The 26,955-nt window shown below is 36.5% G+C and overlaps 1 protein-coding gene across 1 annotated transcript; it reads right to left on the reverse strand.

Annotated features, from left to right (window-relative positions):
- Nucleotides 1–1,044: 1,044 nt before the first annotated feature.
- LOC145586743 (BEACH domain-containing protein C2-like) lies at nucleotides 1,045–25,578 on the reverse strand. The gene is made up of 32 exons (XM_081643651.1): nucleotides 25,369–25,578; nucleotides 22,966–25,003; nucleotides 21,625–22,412; nucleotides 20,791–21,522; nucleotides 20,223–20,357; nucleotides 18,185–18,289; nucleotides 16,846–16,959; nucleotides 16,365–16,441; nucleotides 13,961–14,042; nucleotides 12,832–13,149; nucleotides 12,038–12,657; nucleotides 11,398–11,482; nucleotides 11,050–11,244; nucleotides 9,768–10,313; nucleotides 9,529–9,672; nucleotides 8,927–9,406; nucleotides 7,512–7,657; nucleotides 6,975–7,044; nucleotides 6,779–6,862; nucleotides 6,590–6,646; nucleotides 6,425–6,493; nucleotides 6,236–6,322; nucleotides 6,036–6,152; nucleotides 5,580–5,729; nucleotides 5,007–5,091; nucleotides 4,800–4,920; nucleotides 4,573–4,669; nucleotides 4,348–4,461; nucleotides 3,641–4,010; nucleotides 2,703–3,487; nucleotides 2,458–2,580; nucleotides 1,045–1,482 (listed from the first exon to the last, which is right to left on the reverse strand). The coding sequence occupies exons 2-32, from the start codon at nucleotides 24,944–24,946 to the stop codon at nucleotides 1,408–1,410; spliced, it is 8,952 nt and encodes a 2,983-aa protein (XP_081499777.1). The 5' UTR covers nucleotides 24,947–25,003; nucleotides 25,369–25,578; the 3' UTR covers nucleotides 1,045–1,407.
- Between the last annotated feature and the right edge of the window lie 1,377 nt (nucleotides 25,579–26,955).

The raw sequence follows: 26,955 nt of genomic DNA on the forward strand, positions 1-26,955 counted from the left end.
CTTCTGCCTTGGTTAAATGCTACGTTAAAAAAAAAAAAAAAAAAAAAAAAAAAAAAAAAATCAAAACCAAAGTACTCAATTAACGAGGCTTTTATTAATACTCGTAGGTCTTTTAGGACTACAAATCAACTTTGCTTTTTTGGTTTGAAAAAAAAATGGTCAGGTATTCTTTCTGGATCCCACAACACGCAGGAAGTCATTTGAATTTTCATACATAAAACATTACAATTCAAGGTTACCACGGGCTTTTATATGACCAATAATTAATCATATGTTATTCCAAACAATATTATATGACTACGTGAATTATATCAGGTCCCGAAACCTCCAAAATCGTGAATTATATCAGGTCCCGAAACCTCCAAAATCATGAATTATATCGCTCAATTTAAAGCAAATTTGGAATTTTTCGGACCCGATTGACAAGAGTTTGGTATTTTCTATAAACCCCACAACATCCTAAGAGACTAATTGTGTTAGGTAAAATTATCCGCTTCGTCTTTAAACAATCAATATGGCTGCTTTTTTATGTGCTCTACTATAGACCACCAAAGGCCTTCATGTGAGTGACTAATGCATGATAATAGTTCAAAACAAAATTATGTGACCTATATGTACATACCTTATGAATCCGTGTGTTTTTTACATCATGTCCTGAAACCTACTAAATTTGTCAAATTTTGGGTATTATATAGCCATCAAATTTGGCAATTAGAATATGTTTTTTTGAACCACCAAGTTGCTTTCTGAGGTTCCCAAAGGGGCTTCTAAATCAAATGGCATCTAGTTATAGTGTTTAAATAATGTGAAGTACTGTGTTCACGTGTGACCATATATATTTTTTTTTTCTATCAGTGTATTCCGTATTAAAATAAATTTCAGTGTATAGTGTGTGCGAATAAAAATTAAAACTGAAAGGGCATGATATAAAGATATAGCACAATCCTAAAAATAGTAAAATGGGTTTTAGATATGCTATTGTTTGAAGAAACTTCTAATTTATTTCAAAAGAAAAAAGCAACTACAAAAATTCTATCAAAAGAATAAAGCAACTCCAGATTTTATTATGTAAAAGGAATTGGCAACCGTAGATTTGTATTCTTGTATAACTGAACAGAGGGTTTTACAGCCTAACCTGTATGAATACCGAAGAATTTACAACTCAATCAAGTCAAAAATGTACCTAACTAGCCTTTATCAAACCTATTTTCGTAACCTCGTGTTGATACATAAATACATGAAGATGATTACATACAATACAAACCAAATTGTTATTGTCAGATGAGAAGTACAAAAACAGCATCTGAAGTCTGAACAATTTGGCAGTCAGATTACAAGGATATAACTCCTGTTTACCTCTTCCACAGAGACTTCCAATAGTTTAGATTCAAACAATACATGGCCCAATCATTTTATGAGAGGGCTAAGTCCATCGCCTTCCCAACCGAGCTTCAGCATTTGATCCACCACTTTTAAGCTCAACTGTAAGCAATAAGCAATAAAATTATGGTTAGCCAAAGATCAAACCCTTAAACCATATTCCTTAGGACCGTAAGCAATAATATAAGATTTTCATTCCTGAAAGACAATAACCACCAGACTTACCAGATTAAAGGACAGAACAAAACAACGAAAATAAACATAAGCATTATGAGCAAGACCGGTGTCTAGGGAGTTTCCAACCAAGATTTCTAGGGGTTGGGACTAGTGATCCTTATTTGGTTCAATATAATTGAAATCAAGACTGCGCTAAGAATTCAATACAATTTATCATACAAAGAAACGCCAAGAAAGATTACAATTCAAACGTAATGATATGATGCTATTACTAGGTAGCTTAAATGCATCACTGTGAAACATGTACCACCTACAGACAAAAATTGCATAAGCTTTCTAGGAATAATCCTGCTTTTTTATTAATGACATCCTGCTATAATCCATTGGAGAAGCTGGTCAATCGATCACTGGTCGATCCAGATTATAATCAATTTTGGGATGTAGTCATACAGACAATACAATCCTGTTATTAAAGTTACCAAGAGTTATGTTTTCCAATAAAAAACATTCCACAAGTAAGAAGCATGAATGTGTATGTTTTAATGTTGCACACGTGTGCATTACAGCTGTAAAGAGGACAGCCTCTGCATTACTGAAGTATGGAATTCTACATCTGACCACTGAATCACTAATTCACTTTAGGGAGCACTGTTCAAGAAAGTAAAATTTAACAGTTGGAAAGAGATTTTTCTAGTCCAAGTATCAAGGCAGTCAGGCAAGTTATCTTGTCAAACTTCATGGAAAAAGTTAACCCAAAAGTCCCTATTAGTGTAGTTCTTTTCTACTCCGTATTTTTTTATCATTAAGAACACAGTAAAAATCTCCCACAAACAGCAGGAGAAAATGAGAGCCGTAATCTGTTTTTGTAGGTATTAAAAAACTAAGTGAATTTCAACTTACAGCTGGATCGGTGAATATTATCAATTGCCTATCCATCGTGGAGACCAGAAGATTAGTGTTGTCCTTGTTTAAAGCTATGGCTGTTATATCCTGCCCAGCTTTAAGATTCAATGTATGTACAACCTGTCATTACAGCCTTGTTAGTAGGTAAAAACTTCTGAAAATCGTTCATCAGGAATTTATGATTCAACATAAAAATGAAAAAGAAACCAATAAAGCATGTGAACAATAGAATTTGTGCATACCTTTAAGGTATATAGATCGAGAAAGCAAATTGAAGGTAATGCTATATCCAACATACAATCTTCCTGTTTCTCATCCAATCCCGAGGAAAGGGCTTCTGTTTCCAGTTGCTTTGACTTCCAAGACCTGCTGCTGTCAAGAGATCCTTCCTTCTGAGAGCAGTTCACCCCAACCAAAGCAGTCTGTCCATCAAAAGAAATTTCCATGCAGCTTATGCTTCCAGAAAAGGGAAGCTTCACTCTAGCAACAACAATACCATTCAAAGTGAAGGTGCTGAGCATATGAAGAGATTGATTCCAAGCCATTATGATGCCATTAGATGAAAGGCAGACAGAATGAGCCTTCCCACCATCTATTCTTCTGAGCAAACGGCCCCTTCGAATAGAATGCAGCAGAATATCTGGTGATTCAGAGCAAGAAACAACAACTCCAAGATCTGAGCTAACACAACAAGATATAACTTCAGCAAGGTGACCCCGTAAGACATGTATGGGTCCTTCAATTCGCCGCTTCCTGCTTTTGTCTATTAAGATACTTGCCGAAACATTACTGCTGTTTGAAGGAGTACCAGAAGCAGTGGAAGATTCGGAAATACTGGAAGAATGAGATGTAGCTGTACGATGTATCCTCCAAAGCAATACGGTAGTATCTCGAGACCCAGTCACAAGGTAATTGCTATCAGATGATAGACCCAAGCATGTCACAGGAGCACAGTGCCCTATGGCCATCTCAAGGGTCTTTGCCCCATCTGCTGATATTATTCTGATACTGTTATCAACATGCCCACCTGATGATGAGATAGATTCAAAAGGGGTAAGCAAATAGCCTCACTTAATAAACTCTTGTATAAGAGACATCACATGAGTTAATTTTTAAAAATAATTAAAATAAAAAAAACCCACTACGATCGTATAAGAGAGTACAGCAGCAAAACACATACCAGTTATAATTTCTTTATCACTGGTTATAGCAACTATAGCCGAGCTTCTGATTCCTGAAGTAGGAAATGCCAATGCTTGAGGAAAATGCCAATCTTCGGAAACAGCTCCAGTTTGCCCTTTAAACATTCGCATCAAACCTCCACCAGAAGAGCTGGCAGTGGCTTTCCCATGATGGAAAAGAAAAGGTGCACCCTGGCCATCAGGTGTATTTGGCTGCCACTTGTGTTGTGCCACAAATGCAGCTGGAGCATTTATATCAACAATGATAACAGAATCCGAGGAAGCATGCATTGCAGAAGCAGGTAAATTGCAGCGTTCAGGCATTGGAACAGCATATGGTTTGAGTTCTTTTGGATTCCGAAAAATTGTCTGATAAGCACATTTCATATTAAAATGGTATTAATTATCAAAGTGTGCAATAACTGAAAAACTACAGGATATACTCATATAGTCATATATTGATGAAATTGCACATGCATAGTGTTAGTAAAAAAATAAATATATAAATAAATAAAAGAGCCACTAGGCAAGGAGAAAATTGCTATTCTTGCACATGAATTAGGCAAGCTCAGGAGGAAAGTTTAGGAGGTGTTCACGCAGAGCCATCCTAAGAGACTACAGCAGTGGATCTTGGATTTTATATGTAGTCAACATAAACGGATTAAAAGGATAAAGTAATAATTAGCTTAAATTGTAACCAGGCTACCTGCAACTGAAGCACCTCAGAGAGCGACATTCTTTTTATGTGGGGAACAGTCAAAAGCTGAGATGGGGTTTGCCCAAAATAAGCAATCTGATCCTGAGTGGCACGTTGATGTACCTTAAATTCACAATCAAACAAAAATTGTGCAGGTAAAAGAAAATGTCAGTTTAAATTGGACAATTCAGTATCCAAACTGGAAAACAAAAATCACATGGAACATTCTCTTACAGGATCGGCAATTTTGTCAATATCAACTGTTCCTTCATATGTTATATAAAAGAAAACATTGTTGGCTGTTATAGCCTCCCTCCCCCGTTGTTTATACCTACACAATCAATTAATCATTTCATGTACTGATATTTACATATAGCCAAGTCTTTGAGAAGAATATGGCTTTGCATGTTTTACTCAAATGAAAGATTAAATGAAGAAAATAAGCAATTAATATAAATTACCCAAATATGAGGTCAATCCACTCATGTAGATGAGCAGAAACATACTCACTCTCAAGAGCCATCCTATGCTTATGAATAAAATCAACAGGATCTTTAGCCCAAGCAGGAAGCTTAACTGAATCTGGAAGAGCGCATAAGGTAACATATTAACTCATCCTCTCTAATGCACAAACTCAACAATGTGCAAAAAATCTGTTAGGGACATACCTAGCTTTTGACCAAGTTGCGTGGTACCAAAATCAATGGAATTCTCATTAATCAATGTTTCGGGGAGGTAAAACAGCTCCGGAACCTAAGATGCCCAGACAAGAACTAGTCAAAGAAGGGGAAAAACCCAAACCTTTGAATAATTTCATAACTCGGGACATGTTCTCTTCAACTGATTTTTACTTTACTCGGTGAACTGAAATTATTGAAACAAAACTGGTTTTCATTTATCAAAATTGATTATCCCTGTGTTTTTTTTTTTTTTTGAAAATTTACTCGCCCTAAAAGGCACATCCCCTAGGATGGAAAACTCAGCCCTTTAGACTGATAACTAGGCAGATTCCATTGAAGGAAAGTTGATTTACCTGATTGAAATTGATTTCAGTTTTGATCAACAAAATTTCATTTCAATCAGGTTAAATTTAATTTCCTTCTGGGCTGTATTTATCTGTCAAAGCAGATGCTTGCTAAACTCAACTAATCTAAACCAAATAAATATTTTTTATTATTATATTTTAAGAGAACAAGACCCAAACATATTATGTATAGGAACTTCTGGACTGAATTAATTACCAATTCCTTCACATCACTCATCTCTTCAAGAACACTCTCCCAAGTAGCAGCAATATCAGCAAACATCCTGTCTGCATGGTCAAATTTACCACCTTGTAGTTGAATAGAGAGAGTGGTGAAAGGCTCCAGTCGAACAAGATAATAAAGCACCTAGTAAAAAACGTAATATACGAATCAACAAAATTATTAAGGGAAGATCATCATTATGATAGAGATTTCGAAATTAACTTTAGCATACACATTATAATTAATAAAATCAACAAATTCATGGAAATGAAACAATGTATATGCTAGAGACTGAATAATAAATTTTAAAACCATATGATCCAAAACCTTCAACCTCTTCAGTTCGCAAACTGGCCAGCTGCTTGTTCATATGTTTAAAAAAAAAATGCCTTCTAGCAAAGCCAAAATATTTGATTCACAAACATTGTCATGGAAAAGAAAGAAACGTACTGTTCCAGCACTTGAATAATGTGAGCCATAATGGAACTTTGGGATTACAGGATCATCAAAACTGGAATACCGCTCCTGGAATTTTTGTAGGCGTTCAGGATTTAGAGCACCAACAGGCTGTGAGAGGGGACAATTAGTTATAAGAACTGGTGCTTTGATCAATAATAACAATAATATAAAAAATAACTTGAGTTACTCACCTTTGAAAGGTCTCGATAAGAAGAAAGATTAGAAAGATCTAGATTCTGTGAAGTATAATCAGACAAAATCCAAGGAAATACTGGATACTGCATCAAATAAGGTAGAAAAAGAAATGACATCAACAACTATGTAAAGTCATAAGCAAATATGTAAGAAAAATTCAAATATTGTAGCAGCAGAATGAAAACCTGAGTAATATCATTATAACTACGCCCAGCCAGTGTGTTGAGTTGCATTAGGTATTCAAAGTTACTGATCTGAAAATAAGCATACCATTCTTTTAGATCATTTTACTGAGAGACAAAGTAAACTTTGCTTAAAGAGCTCTACAATCCCAAGGATGATGCCTTTACCTCCCATCTAGCCCAACGCTCCATCAGTTGAGTTCTTTTCAAAAGCTGATCAGGTCTCTACAGGATATTAAAAACAGACAAAAGGACTATGAAGCGGAAATAAAACAGCAACGGCAGAAAAATTTAAAGGATCCAAGTCACTAATATCCTCCAACAAAAGATGTCAATCAAAAAAGCATTAGAAGAAACCTGAGTCGCTAGATATATGTTGTTCAAATGAGGAGGGCGTGCATTAACAATAGCTCGGTACGCAGTTCTTCTACCTTCACTAGTCTACAAAACCAATATAAATTTGACAGATTAACAAAAATTTGCCAAAAAATAATGAATAAACAAAGGTTTCATAATATAAAGGAAATAAATTGCAGATGCCAAGACCAAATACCCCAAAATCAAAAAAGTAGTTAAAGCGATCAAGCATAAAAAGCTCCAGTGCACTTCTTCTCAGAAGATATCTGCAAATACAAATTCAAGTGGTAAACATTTCAAAATTGAAATTTTATTTTAACTCAATGAAAATTGAAGGTATATCAAACTGGACAAAAAGAATTGCAAAACATATACAACCTCCATTTCACAATAGATGCACCATTTTGACTTTGTGCACTATTTATCTATCAACTTTGACTAAACTTTTTACATACATATGAAAATTAAATATTTTTATGTAACATAAAAAATATTGTGGGATCTCAATGCATAATTAATTAATATAAAATTATAAACAAAAATTAATAGTAAATGGAATGTCAAAATGTTGCATCTATAGGGAAACGGAGGTAGTACTTGACAGGGGAAAAAATATCTTCAACAACAAAAGAAATTTTCACCAAAAAAAAAAAACAACAAAAGAAATCAAAGAAGATCCTAGCTTAAATATATGACAAAATAAAATGGCTATGATCATCTCTCACAAACTAACCTTCTGCTATAGATTTGATGCAGGGAAGATATTAACCAGCAACGATTCTTTTCTTGATCTCTATTTTCTGAACTATGATCCAGTTCAATCCCTGACGAACTGGTCTCGCTATTATCGGCTATAAAATTAATTCTCTTTGTAGTTATCTGAAATCAACAATTATTTTGTAAGACAGATTACAAAACTGAAAACACATGCTGAACTAGCAGATGTATAGTGACTTTAGTCTTTACAATAAACTAGAAGATAGTTGAAACTTAAAAGTACACGGAATGTAATTATTACTTTCAAGCACGTGTCAGATGATCTTGTCAAATAATGAGACACATTTATCTGAAAGCGATAGGTTTTTAAAAAACATATATATTATTGATACTGTCTTATCAAGCACTACCCAGCATATAATTATATAAATATTGCTGCATAAAATAGCTCTTTATTAAAGCAGCAACACAGATCAAAATAACTGAAGCATTTGTATCTTGTTTAATGAACACAATCAGTCAGACAGTCTTTTACAAACAATTATGTTGGAATCCTACTACTCTATTAGTGAATTTTTCACCTTCATCTCCTTAGAAGAAACTAGAAAGTTCTCATTATGGTTCAAGCTTTCATCTAAAACACTGTTCACCAAATATAACACACAAAATAGTAAAGTGTGATTCATAAAACAGTCTATTGTCATTTGAAAGAAAAATAAGCATTTCTCTTATATTTCCTAGTGCTTATGCTGTTTGAAAAAACTTTTATGAATGTTCTTATCTAGAGAAAAATGACCATGAATTTACTGCAATCTTCATATTCTACATACATTCCACTTCAAGCAGGGCTTCATGAGGCTGAATTAGATGCGCGGTTAATATATGGGTGAACTAGATATTAGAGCTTGTGCTCAATCAGGGAACAACAATTCCCAATAGTTATTTTAAACAGAACATAAAAATCCTTCTTAAGTCTAAAATTCCTTCAATTAACTTACAGTTTCCCTAAGAATATGATGCTGCAGAACACAAATATAAGGAAAGATATTTCTTGAGTGAAAACTTTCATCAGTCAAGTGGAACAAAAATGCCTATGTTGCAGGGAACAATTTAAAGGTTTTGGAACTTGTAAACAGTAGTACTACGCAAAATTGCAGGCACTACTACAGAGTCCTATCTATCCTTTTATGATCTTGATTTGTCCAGTTAGACACTTATCAATGTTAGCATCTAAACAGGAATGAATTTTGAAATACTTTCTACTTTATATATGGACATTTCCCTCAACATTTTGAAGATATTGAAAGGTTCCCTCTAAATGACACTTGAGGATATTTCCTTCAACATCTGACAGAGATATAACTACATGAAGGCAACTAGAAAAAAAATATATTAATGAATTGCAACCAGCACAGGTCACACAAGACTTACTTGAAAGGTTCCTCGTACAACCCTCAGCGGCCTCACCATCGAGCAAGGAAGTTCAAGCATAATTCTCTCATCAAGCTCACTAGGAACATACCCAGGAGCAACTGCTGATGTATCCTCTGTCATGCCTTGGCCACTGGTAGTTGGTGCATCATTAGCATCTGATGACACTTGCATTCGAGATTCCGGTCCAACGGACTGCCTTGAATGATTTTCCTCATGCTGCTCCCCATCAAAGTCAATACTCATCCTATTATTGACATCAGCGTGCTCACCATCTTCATTTAATGCATCAGCGGAAATTGCTTCAGCTGCCAAGACAGAAGCATTTGTTGCACTTATGTCCCTCGGTTGATCTTGTTTAGAAGCATCGTTATCTTCATAATCAGCTGCAGCACCAACATGTGATGAGCCTCTGTAATTCCTCCTTAAGCACATCCTCATCCTTGAGGAGCTTTCCATGAGGTCTAGCTTCCAGAAAACCTGCGAGATATTAAGACTAAATTTTAGTACTCTATTGCCTAAGACAACCAGTAAAAACAAGTAATGTGTCCGGTCCATTGTCAAAATTTTACATAGCATGGTGGAAGCAATTAATTACATACACATTCAGGATTGCATAGATGGTCACCAAATGGCCCAAAGAGACACTTCATCTCTGTCAAATAATGAATGAGTTTCCTCCAAGCACGACTTCCAGTAGCTTGACGGTGGCTAGCCAACATATCTACTTGAGACCGCCTGTCAATCTGCGATACAAAAATTTGCATGATGGCTGCAACAAGGACTCGAATATATATTGGTATAATGAGTGAAAGCGTCAAAGATGAGAGTCAGCACAGACCTCAGATCGCTGGATGTTTCTAGCCAAAGCAAGACTTGCAACAAGTACTGCAATATATTTGTAGGAAAAAGCGTTAAAGTCTTTGCCATAGACTGATTTAGTATCAACTGGCTGCAAGCACTCCCTCCAAGCTGTTCCCATGGCCTCTGAAAGAGTCCATCTCTTAACACGTCCCATGTCACTTGCATTTCTTCGCTGACCAGAAGTAGCCATCGCAACAGCACTTAGGCCCCTGCCTGAACCAATTTTTGCATTACGCTCCAGGTCACGGGCCGCAGCTAAGGCAGCAGCCTTTGCAGCTGCTTTATCCTTAAGAGCAGCTGGAGATCTACTCGGAGTTTCTGGTGGCTTCTGAAAACTTGAAAATGTTTGTAGCTTAGCTGCTTTTCGCTCAAGCAACGAGACATCACGCTTAAGCTGTGTTGTTGATGCACGTGTAGGAACATCCCCTCCAGAAGCACCAGCTGCAATCATAGCCAATGCCATTGCAGCAGGTGGAGATGCAAATGCAGCAGCCCAGGCTGGAGATACCATGGCAAGAGCTCCCTGAAACCACAACAACAATTTTTTATTATGTGTGCAGTAAACATCAAATTACACAATTGGGCATATATGAATGTATAGTGTTGTGTGATCTTGTTAAAAAAAGTTCGAACTGACAAATACATTAGACTTAAAAAATGGGCATCAAACATATAAAGACTTTAATATATGTGATAGATACACACACAATAGGTTTTAAAACATGCGACAGGACCACCAACGGGTCACAAGTATCCTAAAAAAATTAACAAATGCAGACGGCATCCAGCCTTGACCTTCTCCCCAGCTAATAAAATATTAAACATATTAAAAGAATAGATTCTTAGTCTCTTACGACTTGCAACTGTTCAACGATATTTTACAGGTAGCAAGAATTAAATCTTAATCCTATTCATATAAAAAATTTTAAAAAATAATAAAATAAAATAAAATAAAAAACAGTTTTATCCATATCAGCAGCAGGGAAGCCAAAAGCATTCCCCTTAACCATACACTGAAATGGGATAATCCAGTGTGATGACAGGGATTGACAGGCATGCATATAGCAGTTTGCACAAAGCACTTTCTAGAAAACTTACTCGACTAACAAGTGCATAGAGAGATTTTCAGGAATATATTGAAAAACACATACGTGAAACAACCTTCAGCTTTAGCCTTTAGAGGAGCAGCAGCAAAAATGACAAAGACCATAGGACAGCGGAAAAGAGAAACAGCAATAATATAATTGTATAAAACTTACATCTATAGGAAGAGCATCTGCAGCCAATGCTCGGTCATCAACAACCAGAGGATTGAGACCATCTGCAGTCGCAAGTTCATGAATTCCAGCTAATAATGGCCGCCACCGCCGCAGAATAGCAACAAATGGAGGTACTATAGCCTCCAGGTATTGTTTGCGCAGAGGATTTCTATCCTTTCCAACGGCATGCCACATCTGAACCAGACATCCAAAATCAAATAATTAGAAAGGTACGGACAACAAACAACTTGAAAGGAATCTGTTAGAGATATAACAGGACTAAATAGCAATTTCAGAAAATGACAATTAGATATTTTAAGAATGTAAGTTGAATCTCAATAAACTAACCTCAGAATACAGGACGCAGGATGCAACCAATACCCTCTGCCTTTTGGACTCAGATATGGGCATATTTAGAACAGGTGAAAGCACACTGCACACCATTTTCAAGAAAATTGTTATGCATTTGGCCCACAAATAGAGGGGGGGGGGGGGGGGAGGAGCAAAAGGCAAAGTGGCAATTAGGGAAAAACTTAATGCAATGAATCAAGAACTAGTCAAAAAACAGCAAAAAGGCAACAGAAACTAGAGCCTGAAATAAGTCATTTTCTCTACATGTTATTATGGCATAGAGTAGAAGGGCACAAACATATATATCCAAAAGTATACTGCTTTTCTCCACTATTTCCGGGGAACTTGGGGGGGGGGGGGGGCGGTGGATGAAAGAAAAGATTAATGTTAGGCCCTTACTATATCCAATAAAGATGTGTGTAGGGTGGTAAAAACGCTATAATATAAATCAGAAGATGCAGAGATAAAAACAAAGTTTTAACATAGTTTGGCATCATAGTTGAAAAACAAAGCAAGACAGAAACTAGGCAAACTAACAACATGCCATCTGTAAAAAAAAATACACCGGCAGGATATTACAGTATTGGAAGTGAAAAAAAATAAGGCAAAAGTGTTCGGAATAAAGCTATCCATATACCTCCATAACAATGCAGATCTAGGTTTTCTAGTAGACAATCTAGTGTTATAATCCATGGTCATGTTCCCAGCGTGTCTATGTATCATGTCTGATGATGCATCTTCAAAATTCAAATTTCTCATAAGCATACTTTCATCACCAGTGTCTTCTTCTCTCATGGAAACAAGCACCATTCGAAGCATGCATAGGAATGGTTGATCGCTATCCAGCAACTGGTAAAGAGCTGCCATTCCTCCCATTCCTGTACCAGATCCTCCGCCGATGCCAAGACCACCACCAAGTCCCGATTCATCAAGCAACAGAGCTTGCAGCATCGTAACAGATTTTTTTATCAAAGCAAGCTCAATCCAGCAACCATTTTCATCCTTTTCTAAAACAGAGTTCCAAGACTCCCAACCACTGCCGCCACCACCAAATGCAGTTGACTTGGAAGGAACACCAACACCATACCAAAGCCGGCTCCTGAACTTCCATCCCTCTGCCAAATCTTTTGCACAACTTCCATAAGACACAAAAGCACAAGAGACAGATTCATAAGGTTCAGCTGCAGCTGCAGCAGTTAGTCTTTCCATAACAGCCGCAGATACTTGCCCATTTACATCAGCCATTGAAGTAAGGATCTGAATCATAGTTACACAGGTTATGCACAAAAGGTATTAAATTGGTGTCATCACAAATAACACAGAAATATATGTTAACAGTTAACCTATAAGGCTTATGAGGTATTGTCAGATAAGACTATTTGCAGAAATGCACAGTAAATCAACTATAGCAAAAATAACAAATGCACATACATCGAGGGGTAGTCCTCCAGTGTCGCCAGACCATGATTTACGGTCACCCAAAACATCCTTCTGCTCTCCAGCAGCCACAGTTGATGAATGTGATTGACTAGCTGATGAAAGGGGGGGCACAGCGCCACTAGCATTATGACGAGCACACCATATTTTGCTCTGCAAACGTAAATGATCCTCAACTAGCATCAAAATAACAATGGCATTCTCTACCAATGCCACTGAAAGCTGAGCAGCATTCTCAGCTTCCACCTTGGCATTTTTTGGTGTGGAAAATTCAGCAGCGATGCCGGCTGCCGCAGCAGCAATGACTTGAGTCTGCTCAGAAGGAAATAACAACACAGGTAAGAAGCTTAACATAAGTTTGCACCTGTGTTAGAATTTTTTTTTAAAAAAAAATAAAATAAAATAAAAAAATACACTATTACAATTATGGTAGGCAACAGGAGATCTCCAAGCCCCTTATATCTCCCACAGGCTACAAAAGATCTTATTTTATTAGACAGAAACATATAACAGCAGGCCCTTTCACATTACTGCAAGGACAAGTACACAAGGGCCATCGCAACGATAACTGCTATGGGCTTATAGCTTATACTCCGTATAATGCAAGTTATCGGCAAAGACATCCTGCTCCTACTTATTCCAACAGCAGGTTTTGGATTATACTTCTCTTTCAAAATCAGAATTCCATAGGATTCACTATATTATTCTATAAACCAGGCATCTTAGAGTGAACAGTCATTATAATTGTATTAAGAATCCTCCGCAGCTACTAAAAGCATTTAAAGGTATTTTAATGTGTTTTCATGAACCAGATGTCAAATTATAATGTAAAGGCTAAATCAAATTTCAAATTTTCAGTTTTGAACGAAAGAGAGATGGGGAGACCATTAATTATTTGTCATTCAGCTTCCTACCCAAACTTTGAGTTAGATTGAGTTATTCGCAATTTTAGGTTTATCAGCATTAGACTGCATTCAGGGGTGATAAGAAAAGGTTCACCAATAAGGTTTAACATCCTTTATTCCACAGGGGTGAGACCGCGAGAAATGTCAAAACAAAAGAAACTAAAGCAATGAAACAATCTCTGCACACAGAACCTACGTTTCAGAAGAACATGTAGTACCTGAACCTGAAGTTCCCTAGCAGAGAAGTCCAGCAAGCTACCCAGTAGTCTTCTTTTGAATATAGGCAATGATTCCTCACGTCTTGAAAACATGTCAATAAAAATCAACAATGAGCTCTATTGAGGTTAAATTGAAGCAAATTTTTCAAGACATGTAGTAATAAATGCACTTCCCTTTAATCCAGTCGGTTAATTATTTCTTACAAAAAATTATAGATATAGAAATTTCTACAATCTGTCAGCACAACATAACCTTCAGTTTTGAGGCACCCAAAGTTAGGTAATAAGTACTGACCCAAGAGCACAGAAAAATGAAATTAACACATTAACCCCCAGAGCTCAAAGTCACACTGCATCATATGAACAAACCCCTGTGACCTACCTAGCTGCATGCCTGCATACACTGACAAAGAAGCAAAATAAATATCTCCACCCCACAAGCAAGACAAAGTAGCACCGTTCCGAAAACTTAAACAGTACTTCCTAAAAATAGAGCCAAAAGAACCACAAGAAAAGCATTTCCAAGGCGCAAGACTCAGACCAGCCAAATTTAATGCTCCAGAAATTACAATAATGTATAATGTAAATCCGATATCCAAGTTGAAAACTACTTGAAAGTTGATAATGCCATATGAACTTTACGTATTCTATACTCCTTACATAACACACAAATCACACAATTTGGTTCCATTTGGTTTTTTTGACTTGGAATTCAATATACCCAATCTAAAGCCAAAACTCTCTCCTTGGGGTCTTTATTTAAATGATATCCAAAACATTGAAAATTAGAAAAGCTTCTCTTCTATAATGAATCTCGCTCTTTTTTGTTTAAACTGCAGTCTGCAGCTAGAGGTGTCAAAACCACACCCGACCCGACCCGATCCGTAACTGACCCGAAAAATATACGATTCAGATTTTGACTCGCGTGAACATAATAATTTAACATGACTCAACTTTAAAAATTGACCCGACCCAGACCCGATCCAACCATCCAAATTGACACCTCTAACTGCAGCTATTGAAGCTAATGTAGCAACTATTGCTATTCGCCCGTACCAATACCCCAAGCAGAGAAGAGGCTGCATTTGCTGCAAGCACAGAGTAGAAATTTTTTTTAAGCTGTGAAAAAAGAACTAAGGATTTTCAAGCTGTTCAAGAGGGTGATTGGTAAATTATCAATGTAAACCACTTGTAAATTGCATCAAATTTGGGTTTTAATTCTGACAAACGAGTGATACCTAAAAACTCAAACATGTAAGCTAGTGTTCGCTCTTAAATAAATTCAAAGTCTATCATCTCTCTCCTCCTCACTCTTTTCTCTCTCCCCACGGCAAGGCTGATGTTCTCTGCTCCATCCAGTCCTTCTTTCTGCTGATCTATGCTTGCTCATCCTTCTACCTTGGGAAGTCCCTCCCTCTTCTCTTCTTCAATTTTGCTCCTACCTCCTTTAGGAAGTCATAAATCATACCCGGAAGGCCGGAACCAACAGTTAACCCCTTCCTCTTCAACTGGTGATATGTCCTCCAATTTCAAGGCATTTGATGGTAAATTATGATCATAATATCTCTCTGCTAAACATTTCTAAAAGGCAAAAGCTTTTTTAAAAACCCTTCTCAGTTTTTGCATGGGAAAACATCAATGATAAGAATATTAAGATTTGCCTTAACAATGACCTAAGATGCAATGTGCCTAGCAAACCAAAGTATATGTCATACGGAAGAAGAGTTTTTTTTTTTCAGTTTTTGCTCTTCCATTCTTATGTTTGTTTACTTTGGCACTTATCATAAGCCTTAGTTGGGATGAGCAGAAGGAAGCCTATTCTGCAAATGACGTCATTGTGACTTGGTAAAAAACAAATTAAAGTTGGTCAGCTAAAGTGAAAAGAATAGTTCTGTTGGCAGTTTAGTAGTGTGCTTGAAAAAAAAGAAACCAATAAACTAGCGGCTTTTGGAGGGCAAAGATTTCCGATTCGAGTTCTTTTCCTTAGGCTATTGTGTAGCTGGAGTCAAGGTGATAGGTTCTAAGGGATCCCAGACATTTTTTTCATTTTTATGATAGTGGCTAGACAATAAGACGAAAGCCCCCAAGCATGAGCATTTTGTCCAAGAACCCATGATGTCTTTCTTATACCTTTAATGCTTATCCAAAAAAATAAAGAATCGAAAAGATGCCAGAAAAGGTGTTGCCTGTCAGGGCCATACCCAAAGTAGAAAAATTAATTTTCCTTACTGGTTATTCTGGTTTAAAAAAACCATGATATGTGATTGACTAATCTTCGCAGTTCAAACCCACAAAGGCAGCCAAAACAACTAGGAGTAAAAGACTTTTTACCAAAACTATCCAAAATGCTCTATCTCATATTAAAGCCATCAAACTTGAATCGAATTTAATGTTAAGGGAGTACCTTATACGTTGATCTCCAGAGCTAGATCCACCTACCATAGAGAGCCACTCTGCACAATGAATTGTCGCTTCAATATCCTGTGCAAAAGAAATAACAGCAATGCCATAAATGATACTATTGCACTCAACAACCAGGTATAAGAAGATAACTTGTTGGCCAAATCATTAATAAAGTGGTTAACATATTAAGTTATAACTTAACTCTATTGATCAACAAAGTTATGAAACAGACTGATACCCAGAAATCTCACTCAAGCACAAAGAAGAAAAGAAATAGAAACAAAAGCTATCTTTTTTCGTGTATTTGAATAATAAATAAGAGGCACACTGAAGTGAAACATATCACAATTAGACAAATCAACATATTTAACTAAACATCTTTTTGAAGGTATGCTGTAGACAATCCCTTAAGACATTTGTAAAAGTTTATATATTATATTCCTGCAATAAAGGTAGATAATTACTGAACCAAGTAAGCCCACCTTCCATCCATCCTTCTGCCGCATTGAATGTTCTAACATGATGATCATGAAACTGTGTATAAGATCTTCTACATCTCCCAAACTTGAAGAATTCAAGCTTTTCGCTGAAGCTCTCTGATCAAACAACAGAACAATAACGTCAGTACGCAAGTGATTCATACACATACACAAAGCACGTGGGTTAAATATCTCCCGTTTCTAACGATAACCGTAAGTATATGTCAAATTTTGTAATACTTTTTCATAGCTATGAAGCACAGAATGGAAAAGAGGGTGGCATTTCCTGTTCCTGAAACATCCCCTGTATGCACGGGTAGGACAGGATAATACGAGGAGTAGCAAGTATCGTCAAAGACCATTAAGGGAATGTCTGAAAGCATCTTGAGGACAACAAACTTCGTTACAAGAGTGTCATGCCCACTATAACCCAAAGCTGACTTAATAAAAAAATTGTGAAAAAAAGAAAAAAAAATTTTAAAATGTGACAAAAGATGGCTCACTATATTTCAGTGCATCTTAGTTCTTACAATCACCTCTCCACCAACCTTTCTCCCTGAGCCAAATCGACCACCATAGCAGGACTATATATGGGTAGAGACTAACAATATATCCACAGCTTGACAAAATTGGACCATCAGCCTTTCCAGATGATAACACAAGCAGCCATCACAAGTGATGTCTCCTTTTTCTCTCCCAACTCCCTTCAGAGTCTCTAGACTCTCTACATCACCAATCTTCTCTAAAGCATCTTCTCTCTTTGACTGACATAATCTCGCTCAATAATCTTAGTTGTGTCTTATGTCACAAGCAATTACGCTTTGATTAGCCATAAAAATCTAATTAAGTTGGTACAACTCCTGGATCTCCAATTCACTCAAATATCCATCACACGCCCCCCAACTACTTGCCCAAGGATTAACTTCTAGCTCTAACCTCTAAAGCCTGGGAAGTAGGAGAGCCACCACTTGGCTGCTCCCATTGTCAAAGCCTTTGCTCTAGAATGAATCACTGGAACTTTCTCTTCTACTCTCTATCATAGGAAATCACTAAATGTGGATTTTATCTAAATGTCTAAATTTCAAATTGTGCCATGTGATTACTTATAAATAAAATTTAGCTTAGGGTTTCTAATTGGAATAAACAGAGGATTTTCTTTTCATTGAATCATTGGGAGTATAGAAAACTGATTCCTGATTTTTCAAATTACTGCTTGCAGCTTTGTTGCTACACATGTAAGTTTTTCATATTGGCCATTTCCCATTTCCATTTACACCAATTTTCACCTCCGTGCAATTTATTTTCAAATTACAGACATTTTCAGAATGAATAGAGACACTACCTCATAGTTTGATATGAGAACCTCCAAAAGCCACTCAGGCCATTCCTCCATTTGAGTTAGAAAGCTCCGGTTATCTGGATGACTGCAAGCCAAAAACAGAAGATCCTGAAATCATGTAGAAGGCAATTTAGAAACCTTAAAAGTTTGTGTAAAAAGCTGCATTAAACTAACAGCATTATGTAATTTTTTTTTTTTTATTAACAATTACTGACAGCATGATATTAAGAGGACTTAAGACTGCACTCCATGAATTGAAAAGCAAATTTATGATATTGCTGGTTGTAAATAGACAGACAAATAACAATTAGGTACAACCACTATATAATTCAAAGAACATGTTAGATGCGCAGTATTGCGCACCTCAATGCTAATACATAAACTTGAAACAAAAAGCCTCCCAAGTCTGTAGATCCTTTCACACCTAACCTAATGCTACATGCAAATAGTACTGGTCACTCCTACTGGGTGAAATTACCCTCCTAATTGTATTTAAAATAAATAATAATATTTACTTTTTAAATTTTTTTTAAGAAAAAATAAGGTCACTATGAACAACAACAAAGCTATAGTATAGTGCAAATCTCTCGCCTCTCCTCTCCTCTTCTCTCCTCATCTCTTCTAGGGTTTTTCCAAAATCTTGGCCGTTTAGGCCGGTAATAGTCTAATTTCTTCGGAAATTAGACTATTTTCAACCCTTTTCCCTAAATTTTCTTTAGTTTTGCAATTTAGGTTTCAATAAATCTACACGAGTAAGTGTAGATACGTCCGTCTCCCTATGGTGGAGTGTCTCCCTATGGTGGAGTCGTTAGTTTTTATTGGTTTAGTTGTTTGTTTATGTTTAAGGTTTGTTTGTATGTTAGGATTTATCAAAAAAGTAATCATCTTTTGCCCTATTGTCAGTTCTTTGGTAAAAATTTGTTCGAGATCGCAACGGTTGTCAAGTTTTCAAATGCGTTCAAGCGAATCAGATGAAAATCATCCTTACGGCTACAACAAATCGTTAAACCGTCTCTCCGAAAAGGCTGTATATTCCAGCGATGTGTGCGAGAGACGTACCACAGTGCAAGATTTTTTCAACGATCGTAGCTTTGATGAAGGAAACCCTAATTCGATTCAATTTTATGTATTTGTTAATGTAGATTCCATTTGTAGATGCCGGATGGCTTTTTATTAATCAATTGATTTGTAAAAAAAAAAAAAAAAAAAAAATGAACAACAACAAACCTTAAGACCCATATGGGTCGGCTAACATGAATTGTCATAAGGAACCATCCGAGATCTGACAAAGAAAAAAGGAAATAACAAGATAACCAGTTGAAAAACTTTGAAAAAAAAGGTGTCTAAAGTGAGAAAAAGAAAGAGCATAGTAAAACTTAACAGAGTTTTAAAAGAGTAAAAAGAATAAAAATTCTAAAAAGTTTTAAATGAGTAGTAACAACATGCGAGTAAAAAACATAAATGGTTTGAGAAAGGTCACTATGAAAATTTTACAAAATTACAAGTATACAGCTCCCAAGATAACCCAAAAGTGCGAAATCATGTGAGACTAAGTACTATTATAACAAATAAAAAACATTTAAAAAAAAAAAAAAAGCAAAATAATTTTTTTTAAAAAAAAGGTCAAAGGGCCAAAACAAGAATGGGAATCTCTACAACTTCTCCTCCTGAAATCCTTTGGTATTCTATCCTTCCAAAAAAACGTATCCTTAGGTATTCCTTCCCTTTTTTCACATAGAAGTAGCTACTGTTAATGCCTAAATAAGAAACAGTTAAATCTTATCACCAAAAAATAAAAAATAAAGAAGAAGCAATTATAATTTCAATTGTCAATAATATTTATCTTCTTTCAATCGCCACTACCTCATTTTCTTCTATTCAAAAACTATAATGAATAATTTCAAGGTCCAAAACCCAGAATCCCAAAAATGTTTTACGTTGACCTGTATGGAAAATACCTATTAAAACTTTTATGGGATTCAATTCTTCAACAAGACAAACATATAGTATTAATGTATTACAAAAGAGTGGAGAGCAGTACCTGGAGCACTCGACATTGCAATGCTGTAGATGCGTAGGGAAGTGACCTTAAGAGAACCAGCAAAAGCTGTAAATGTTCAAATTGATGTCCAGAATCATACAAGTTCAAACCATCTTCAGTCGAAGTAGCATTAATCTGAAAAAAATAAGACAAAATCCATGTCAATAATTTATGTGAAAACTTGTATGAAACAACAGCAGCTGAATTTACAAATTGTCTATGTGGCGTCTTTGGAAGAATAACATAATACGACTATACAAGCAGTGAAGCAGATGAGCAAAGAAACTTGGGAATTACAATCATAGAATACTAATCACCCAACTTGAAATATCGTATCATAAGAAACATTTTTTTCATGGATAATGGAAAGACTTATCAAGCTATCTACTTATCTTCTGGAAGCACATTCCCAGAACTGACAAAGAGACACATTATCATAACCTAAAGAACACTTTTTTCTTTACTCTAGCAGCACAAATTCATTTAGTAAATCCACAAACTGAACAAGACTAATGAACAAACAGAGTAGAATAATATGAATAAAAAAAAAATTAAAGTAATGTCATACCGAGGCTGCCAGTAAAGCTGTGTACACATTAGCAGTCATAAGTCTTCTTGGGGCTGCCTGGAAAGCCTTTTGCAGAGCAAAAAGTAAAAGAGAAACCTTATCATCAAACATAGAGCCACCTGTATCAGGCAATCCAGAACTGCCGGTAACAACTGACGATGGGGCATTGGAATTAAATTTTACATGTCCTGATGCAACCAAAGTACCCAGAAGTTTGATGATTCCAACAACACCACCATCGATTTTGTCAAAATTATAAGCATTATTCCTGGCATTATCAGCACTGATTGATAGATTAATTCCACCCACATTTTTGGCAAAAAAATTTTCTGAAGCAGATGCCATTCTCTCCACAGACCTCCGTGTAGATAGATCCCCAGTAGTGTTCTGTAATTCAAGGTCCACCCCATTTTTACTGCTAAGGGACTCGGATCCCAGCTCACCCAAAGATGCAAGTTGCTTCTCTTCTAATGATTCAATATTTCTACCATCACTACTTTCTGATACTCCATCATCATGAGCCACTTCAGACCCATGTACGGACGAGCCCTTCTCATTGTTTTCAATAGGATATTCAAACATATCCTGATCACCAGCCTTTGCTTCATGCTGCAGAAGAACAAGCAGTGTTTCCACCCCACCACATGATATAAAAGCGTCAGCAAAGGTCTGAGCACGTGATGCCTTTGGTTGAACCACCAGCCTATAGATTAGGTGCAAAACCCTAGCAACCTGGAAGATTAGTGTAACAATCAACTCCTGACCCAGTAACACGTACCCAAAAAAAAAAAAAATTCGAAAACTTAAGATATAATGCTAGAATCACAGTATTACCTGATTGGGCTGGGGACAGTCCACTAGAAAACAAAGCAAACAACGCATGTCCTCTAATGCTAGTGTAGGTGGTGCTGCTACCATTAAAAGTTCAATAACTACTAGAAGTTCATCAATCAAAGCATTCACTTCGCCAATAGGACGAGTTTCCTCATTTAGAGAAAAAGTATTGACCGAGTCCTTTTCGCGAGTCATCCAGTAACATCTTCTGCATGCATCAAGAAGCATTTGAATAGCATTGGCATCCCGCATTACAGAAGATTCAGTAAAAACCATATCAGCCAAAGATGACAAGAGTTTTTTCTGCAGTCCATAGTTGCACAAGCTCCAAATCCTAAGATCCAGTAAAAGCGTACTGAAAAGCTGCACCTTGAGCGCATGGTTATGTTTCTGAGCTTGGCATAGAGAAACAACAGCAGCAACAAGTTCCTCATCTCCCACGCCATCATGATGTTTACCATCAGATGAAGACAATGACTGTAGAAGATAATTCAAGATCCTAGACAAAACCTCAGGACCTCTTGCACGACCTATTTCTTCATTGTTTTTAGGGTGTTGCATAGCCATGGCAATAATTCTAAATATTGGAGCAGCTAGAGCAGCAGTGGCCAAGGATAAAGTAAGGTTCCCTGGTTCAGGCTCCAAACTATCATAATTTACACTGCAAACTGTTAGAGGAAGCAATGACATTGGACCACCATACGCCAATGCCCATAATGCATCCACTGGCCGTATCCTCGAAGCAACATGTACTTGTCCAAGCACTTCAGCTGGTCTGCGAAGTGCACCTGTAAAATACATGCTACACTGTCAAGACATCTATTGTAATTACCCAATTGCAGTGAGGATAATACTACTGAGGACTAAGGAGAAATTAATGTCAATAACTTAAATTAAATCAAGCAAGCCAGATAAGTTGGGTTAAAGGTGCTGAGCTAAAGAATACCACTAAAGGAGATACTATTTAGGAAAAAAGAATGATCCACACAAAGAGCGCCTACAATAGTGGTCTAACAATTATGCTTTAGGTTCACTGCATGAAGACCCAATTAAAGTTCTGGTCATATATGAACAATCCATGCACTAATTCCCTAGAGCTGAAAGTTATGATTGTTAAATGAGGAGTGTGGCAAGCCAACTACTTCAGCCTTTTATATAATCAGGACAGCAACAATGATCTACAGAATTCATGCTTAGACAAAAAATGAGCAACTAATTGTATAGCTTCAAAACATAAAAAAGCTACAAAACATATAAACTCTGAGAAGAAATGTGATTTCAGGTGCTTCTAAAGAAGTGATAGATATTAAATTACAATTAATATACAATAAGTTTAAGGACCTGCAGCACCACTTGGAGAAGCATCTGGACAATATCGTCCATTGAGCAACCTCGGGTGATAAAGAAGATGTAGCAATCCAGCCAGCTCTGCATCCAGTAGCGAACTTTCTTCTGCCAGGTTTTGCACATGGTCACTCATTGCCAGCCAAGGTAGGCCAACCCCACTGCCAAAAGAGGGTAGGACATCACCTCCCCTAGTAGCCAGACGAGCCATTCTATCAGGTCCAATTGGTTCCTTAAATATATAAACAGGTCCCATTTCAGCGAAAAGGGGGCACTGACGACGACGACGTTGTAACCCTGCCATTGTAGGAGGTGGATTTGTCCCAATGCAACAAAATGCAAGTGGCTTAGAAACACGAGGAAACTCAAAAGGGCGAGTTTCATACAAAGACCCATCAATGTACAATCTCAGCTCACTCTCTGCCTTGCCAAGTAAACCCTGTTTGCAAGTATGCTCTAAGCCAATGAAATACCAACATTGCGGCTTAAAAGCATGAGTAAAATGCAGTGAAGCCTTTTTTCCCCTGCCAGTACCAAATTCAACCACCAAAAACTGAGCATGAAAATATGCCTCCAAACCCTGATTATCAGCAGATAAGAAACTAAAAAGCCTTGGCATGTGTGCTGTGCCTTCACCAGCAAGTGCACTTGCAGCAGCCGCAGCAGACATTGGCGATGATTTTCCAGCTGTGGCAGCAGCAGCAGCAGCAATTGCAGCAGCTGCAGTTGCAGTATTTACTGTGTCTGCAAATGACTCAACATAAATCCATGTTGCAAATGCATACCCATTGGTGAATGGCCAACGACTTTCACCAGGACCAAGCAAACCAGAGCTCTCACCATCAAATTCAAACGTGCTAGCAGGACCTCTTGATTCCTTTCCTCCGATTGCCTTTTCCAGGGAAAGCATTAAATGAGGAGCCCATACAGTAGTAAGAGTCCTAGTGATAACCTCAAGCCACTTATGCAAATCAACCACACTTAGAGAATGACCAGCCAAATACTGAATACAATAGCATAGAGGCATACCATCCCAATCAACCTGCTCCATAGACTGACCCTTCGACACAAAAATTCTCTCGGCGGATCTTAGAAGAACACCAAGTAAACCAGCTGTCGAGCACATTGCTCTGTTTCTTGTGCATGACCGTAATATAGCCAACAATCCTCTAACCATCCGCGTTCGAGGGGACATTACACCCATACTATCACCAGCACAAGGAAGCCAAGGTATCAACTCGCCTGCAACAATGGCAGCCCTAGAGTTCAACATAACACTAGGGGGGTTATTACCTTCATCATCTTCAAAACTTTCAACACCGCCCATCGTAGCTAGAAGTGAATCAATCACCAGCAAAGACATTGCATCACTATCCTCATCACTAAAAGCCTCAACACCAGTGACAATATTCTTAAGTTTATCCAAGCTTTCAGGCTTTCCCATGATGGCAGAATCAATTAGATGCAATAGCTCAGGTGACACAGTGGACATAGAACCTTTCGGCCTTAATTTTGGCTGCGACACAATAGGTGAGGATTCAGATTCAGTATCTACATCATTTTTAGTAGAAGAGGAACTTCTCATATGACCAACACTTGAACTATCAAGTTCTTGTCTCAACTCTACATTATCTACAAAACTTCCATCTAATACTTCCTCGGCTTTCTCCACCCCACCAGGTGTACTTACCACATTGTCAGAAGCCAGTGACACACCTGAATCCTCACGATCACAAAGTCCACTGTCACTATCCTCTTGATCGTTTAAAGCTACTTGCTCAAACCCCTCCTCTTCAACACTCAATGCCATAAAGCTATCAGATGTATGACTCACACGATCCTGACGGAACACACTATCATAGTTAAGTAGAGATGGCGATGGCTGTGCTTCTTCACCTCCAATTAAACCACCTGCATTTCCATCTAAATCTAAGTCCTCCTCAGAAATATCTATATGTTTGAGTTCCTCTTCCTCCATTATATCACTATCTTTTAACCTAACAATCACTCATAATTATTAATCGAAATTGCATACCTGAAAACCAAAAGATCATGTTATCAATTTACTTCCGGTAAGCTGCACTTCAACTTGCACTTTTTAATTACTTGATTTGAGATAAACAGGATTAGAATCACGAAACAGTGCTATGCAATTGAAATAACAACTCAAGTTCCATGAAAAATCCAAATTCATTGCCTAATTTGTCAAATCGAAGCTACAAAACTTCTCAATTTGAAGTCAAACTCATAAATTACTTAAAATAGATATACATCATCAAAATGTGGACCAAATCCAACACAAAAAACCAAAAAAAAAAAATCACAAACATCAAAACCTAACAAATCGAAAAATGAAATGCATCAAAGTAAATAATCAAAGAAATTGCTTGTAACTGTTACCGTTGCAAATGATCCGGCAATGTGAATCCGATGATGAATTTGATCGGAAAATCAAAGAAGACGATGAATCGATCGGAAAATAGGAGAGAGAAAATGAGCGCGAGCGAAAGAAGAAGAAATTATAAGGTGCAACCGAAATGAAAGGGGAATGCGACGAAGTGGACCTCCACGCTCTCTGTTTTTTTTTTTTTTTCGTTATTCTCTTTCAGTTGGGTAGCTTTTTTTCGTGCGATTTGAACAAATATTAGGAGGTGCAAGAATAAGTTTTACCAGATCAGGGGAACCAAAACAAAATAAGTAGCTAAATCTAGACTCGATGACAAAAGTTCTTGGGTGGACCTGGTCCACAATAAATTTATTGTGGACCAAGATGTCTCACGTGCCACAAAACCATTTCCAGTCCAATTTTACATACATCACGAATAATGCATTATGATCTTCATAATTTCAAAAAAATTTCACTCTTCTCTCAACAAAAATTTAGATGGTACATGGTTACCTTTATACATAGTAGAAGGGATTAATTTGATATAGTTATCTTTATGATCACATAGTAACTTTTATGTACTCTATATCTTTTTCTTAATTTTTATTGATCTTTTTTTTTATAATGATGTTGATCTTAAAATCTTAAATGCAAAATAACAATCTCTACTAAAACTTAAAATTTTAACATAATGACCTTAATTAAAACATAATGTCCTTTTTGATATTATAATGACCTATAAATATAGATACCCTATTATTAATATAGTCACCTTTATTATAACATAGATACCTTATTAATTCTTTTTCTTTTTCTTTTTTTTTAAAAAAAAAAACAAAAAAAACTCTAGCTCTTTTTACTACTCTTTTATATTCTGGAATGTAGTATTACTAGCATTTATGTCTTGAGGTGCCTTTATAGCCTTCTTTTTCCTCTCTTCAACGATTCAACCTCCTTCTTCTTCATCTCTTCACCATTGCCTCAACCAAATATGAGAGTGGATACACTGAAAGTCTGAAATAAGAAATCAAAATCTTAAATAAATTAATTATATAGATAATTCTCATAAACACTGAAATTGAAATTAGTTACAATTAATCACGAATTGGAAAAAACTTGAAACCCCAATTTGTATATACTAGATGAAGGTAAAAAGCAAAAAAAATACCTTGTAAAAAGCCGAAAAATCAACTTAAAAAGAAATTAAGCAACAATTGAACAAAATGCACACACATATAGAAGATCTGGAAATCAAATACGAGTAAGCAACTACTAATTTATGAAATCAACATCAAATTAGAATGACATAACTATTTAATAACAAAATTTAACTTAAATACGAATAAATACATGAATTGAACAAAATGAAACCCTAGATCTTCACAAAATCTTCAATAAGAAACAAAATTCAAACAAAAAATCATGCAAATAGCTTCAATTGAAAAAACGGCAATTAATCAGCATAAAAGTACAGAAATCAACTCAGAAACAAATAATGTACCAGGAATTGGTTGATTATTGCAATTTGCGTCTGATAACCGAAGGCCTCTTCTACTCATACACGTTCCACCGCTTTTGTTTTTGCCATTGAAACAGAAATT

This window comes from Chenopodium album, chromosome 16 (genome assembly GCF_948465745.1).
Source record: "Chenopodium album chromosome 16, dcCheAlbu1.1, whole genome shotgun sequence".
Taxonomy (NCBI): Eukaryota; Viridiplantae; Streptophyta; class Magnoliopsida; order Caryophyllales; family Amaranthaceae; genus Chenopodium; species Chenopodium album.

Bases quoted from the DNA above. Each gene is read 5' to 3' on its own strand.
- LOC145586743 (XM_081643651.1), bottom strand. From the start codon at position 24,946: ATGGAGGAAGAGGAACTCAAACATATAGATATTTCTGAGGAGGACTTA. The intron at 16,960-18,184 runs GTAGTGTCTCTA...TTGTTTGATCAG, and splicing joins TTCTCATATCAAACTATGAG to AGAGCTTCAGCGAAAAGCTT. The intron at 6,647-6,778 runs GTTTCTTCTAAT...AATATCCTGTAG, and splicing joins ACATATATCTAGCGACTCAG to AGACCTGATCAGCTTTTGAA.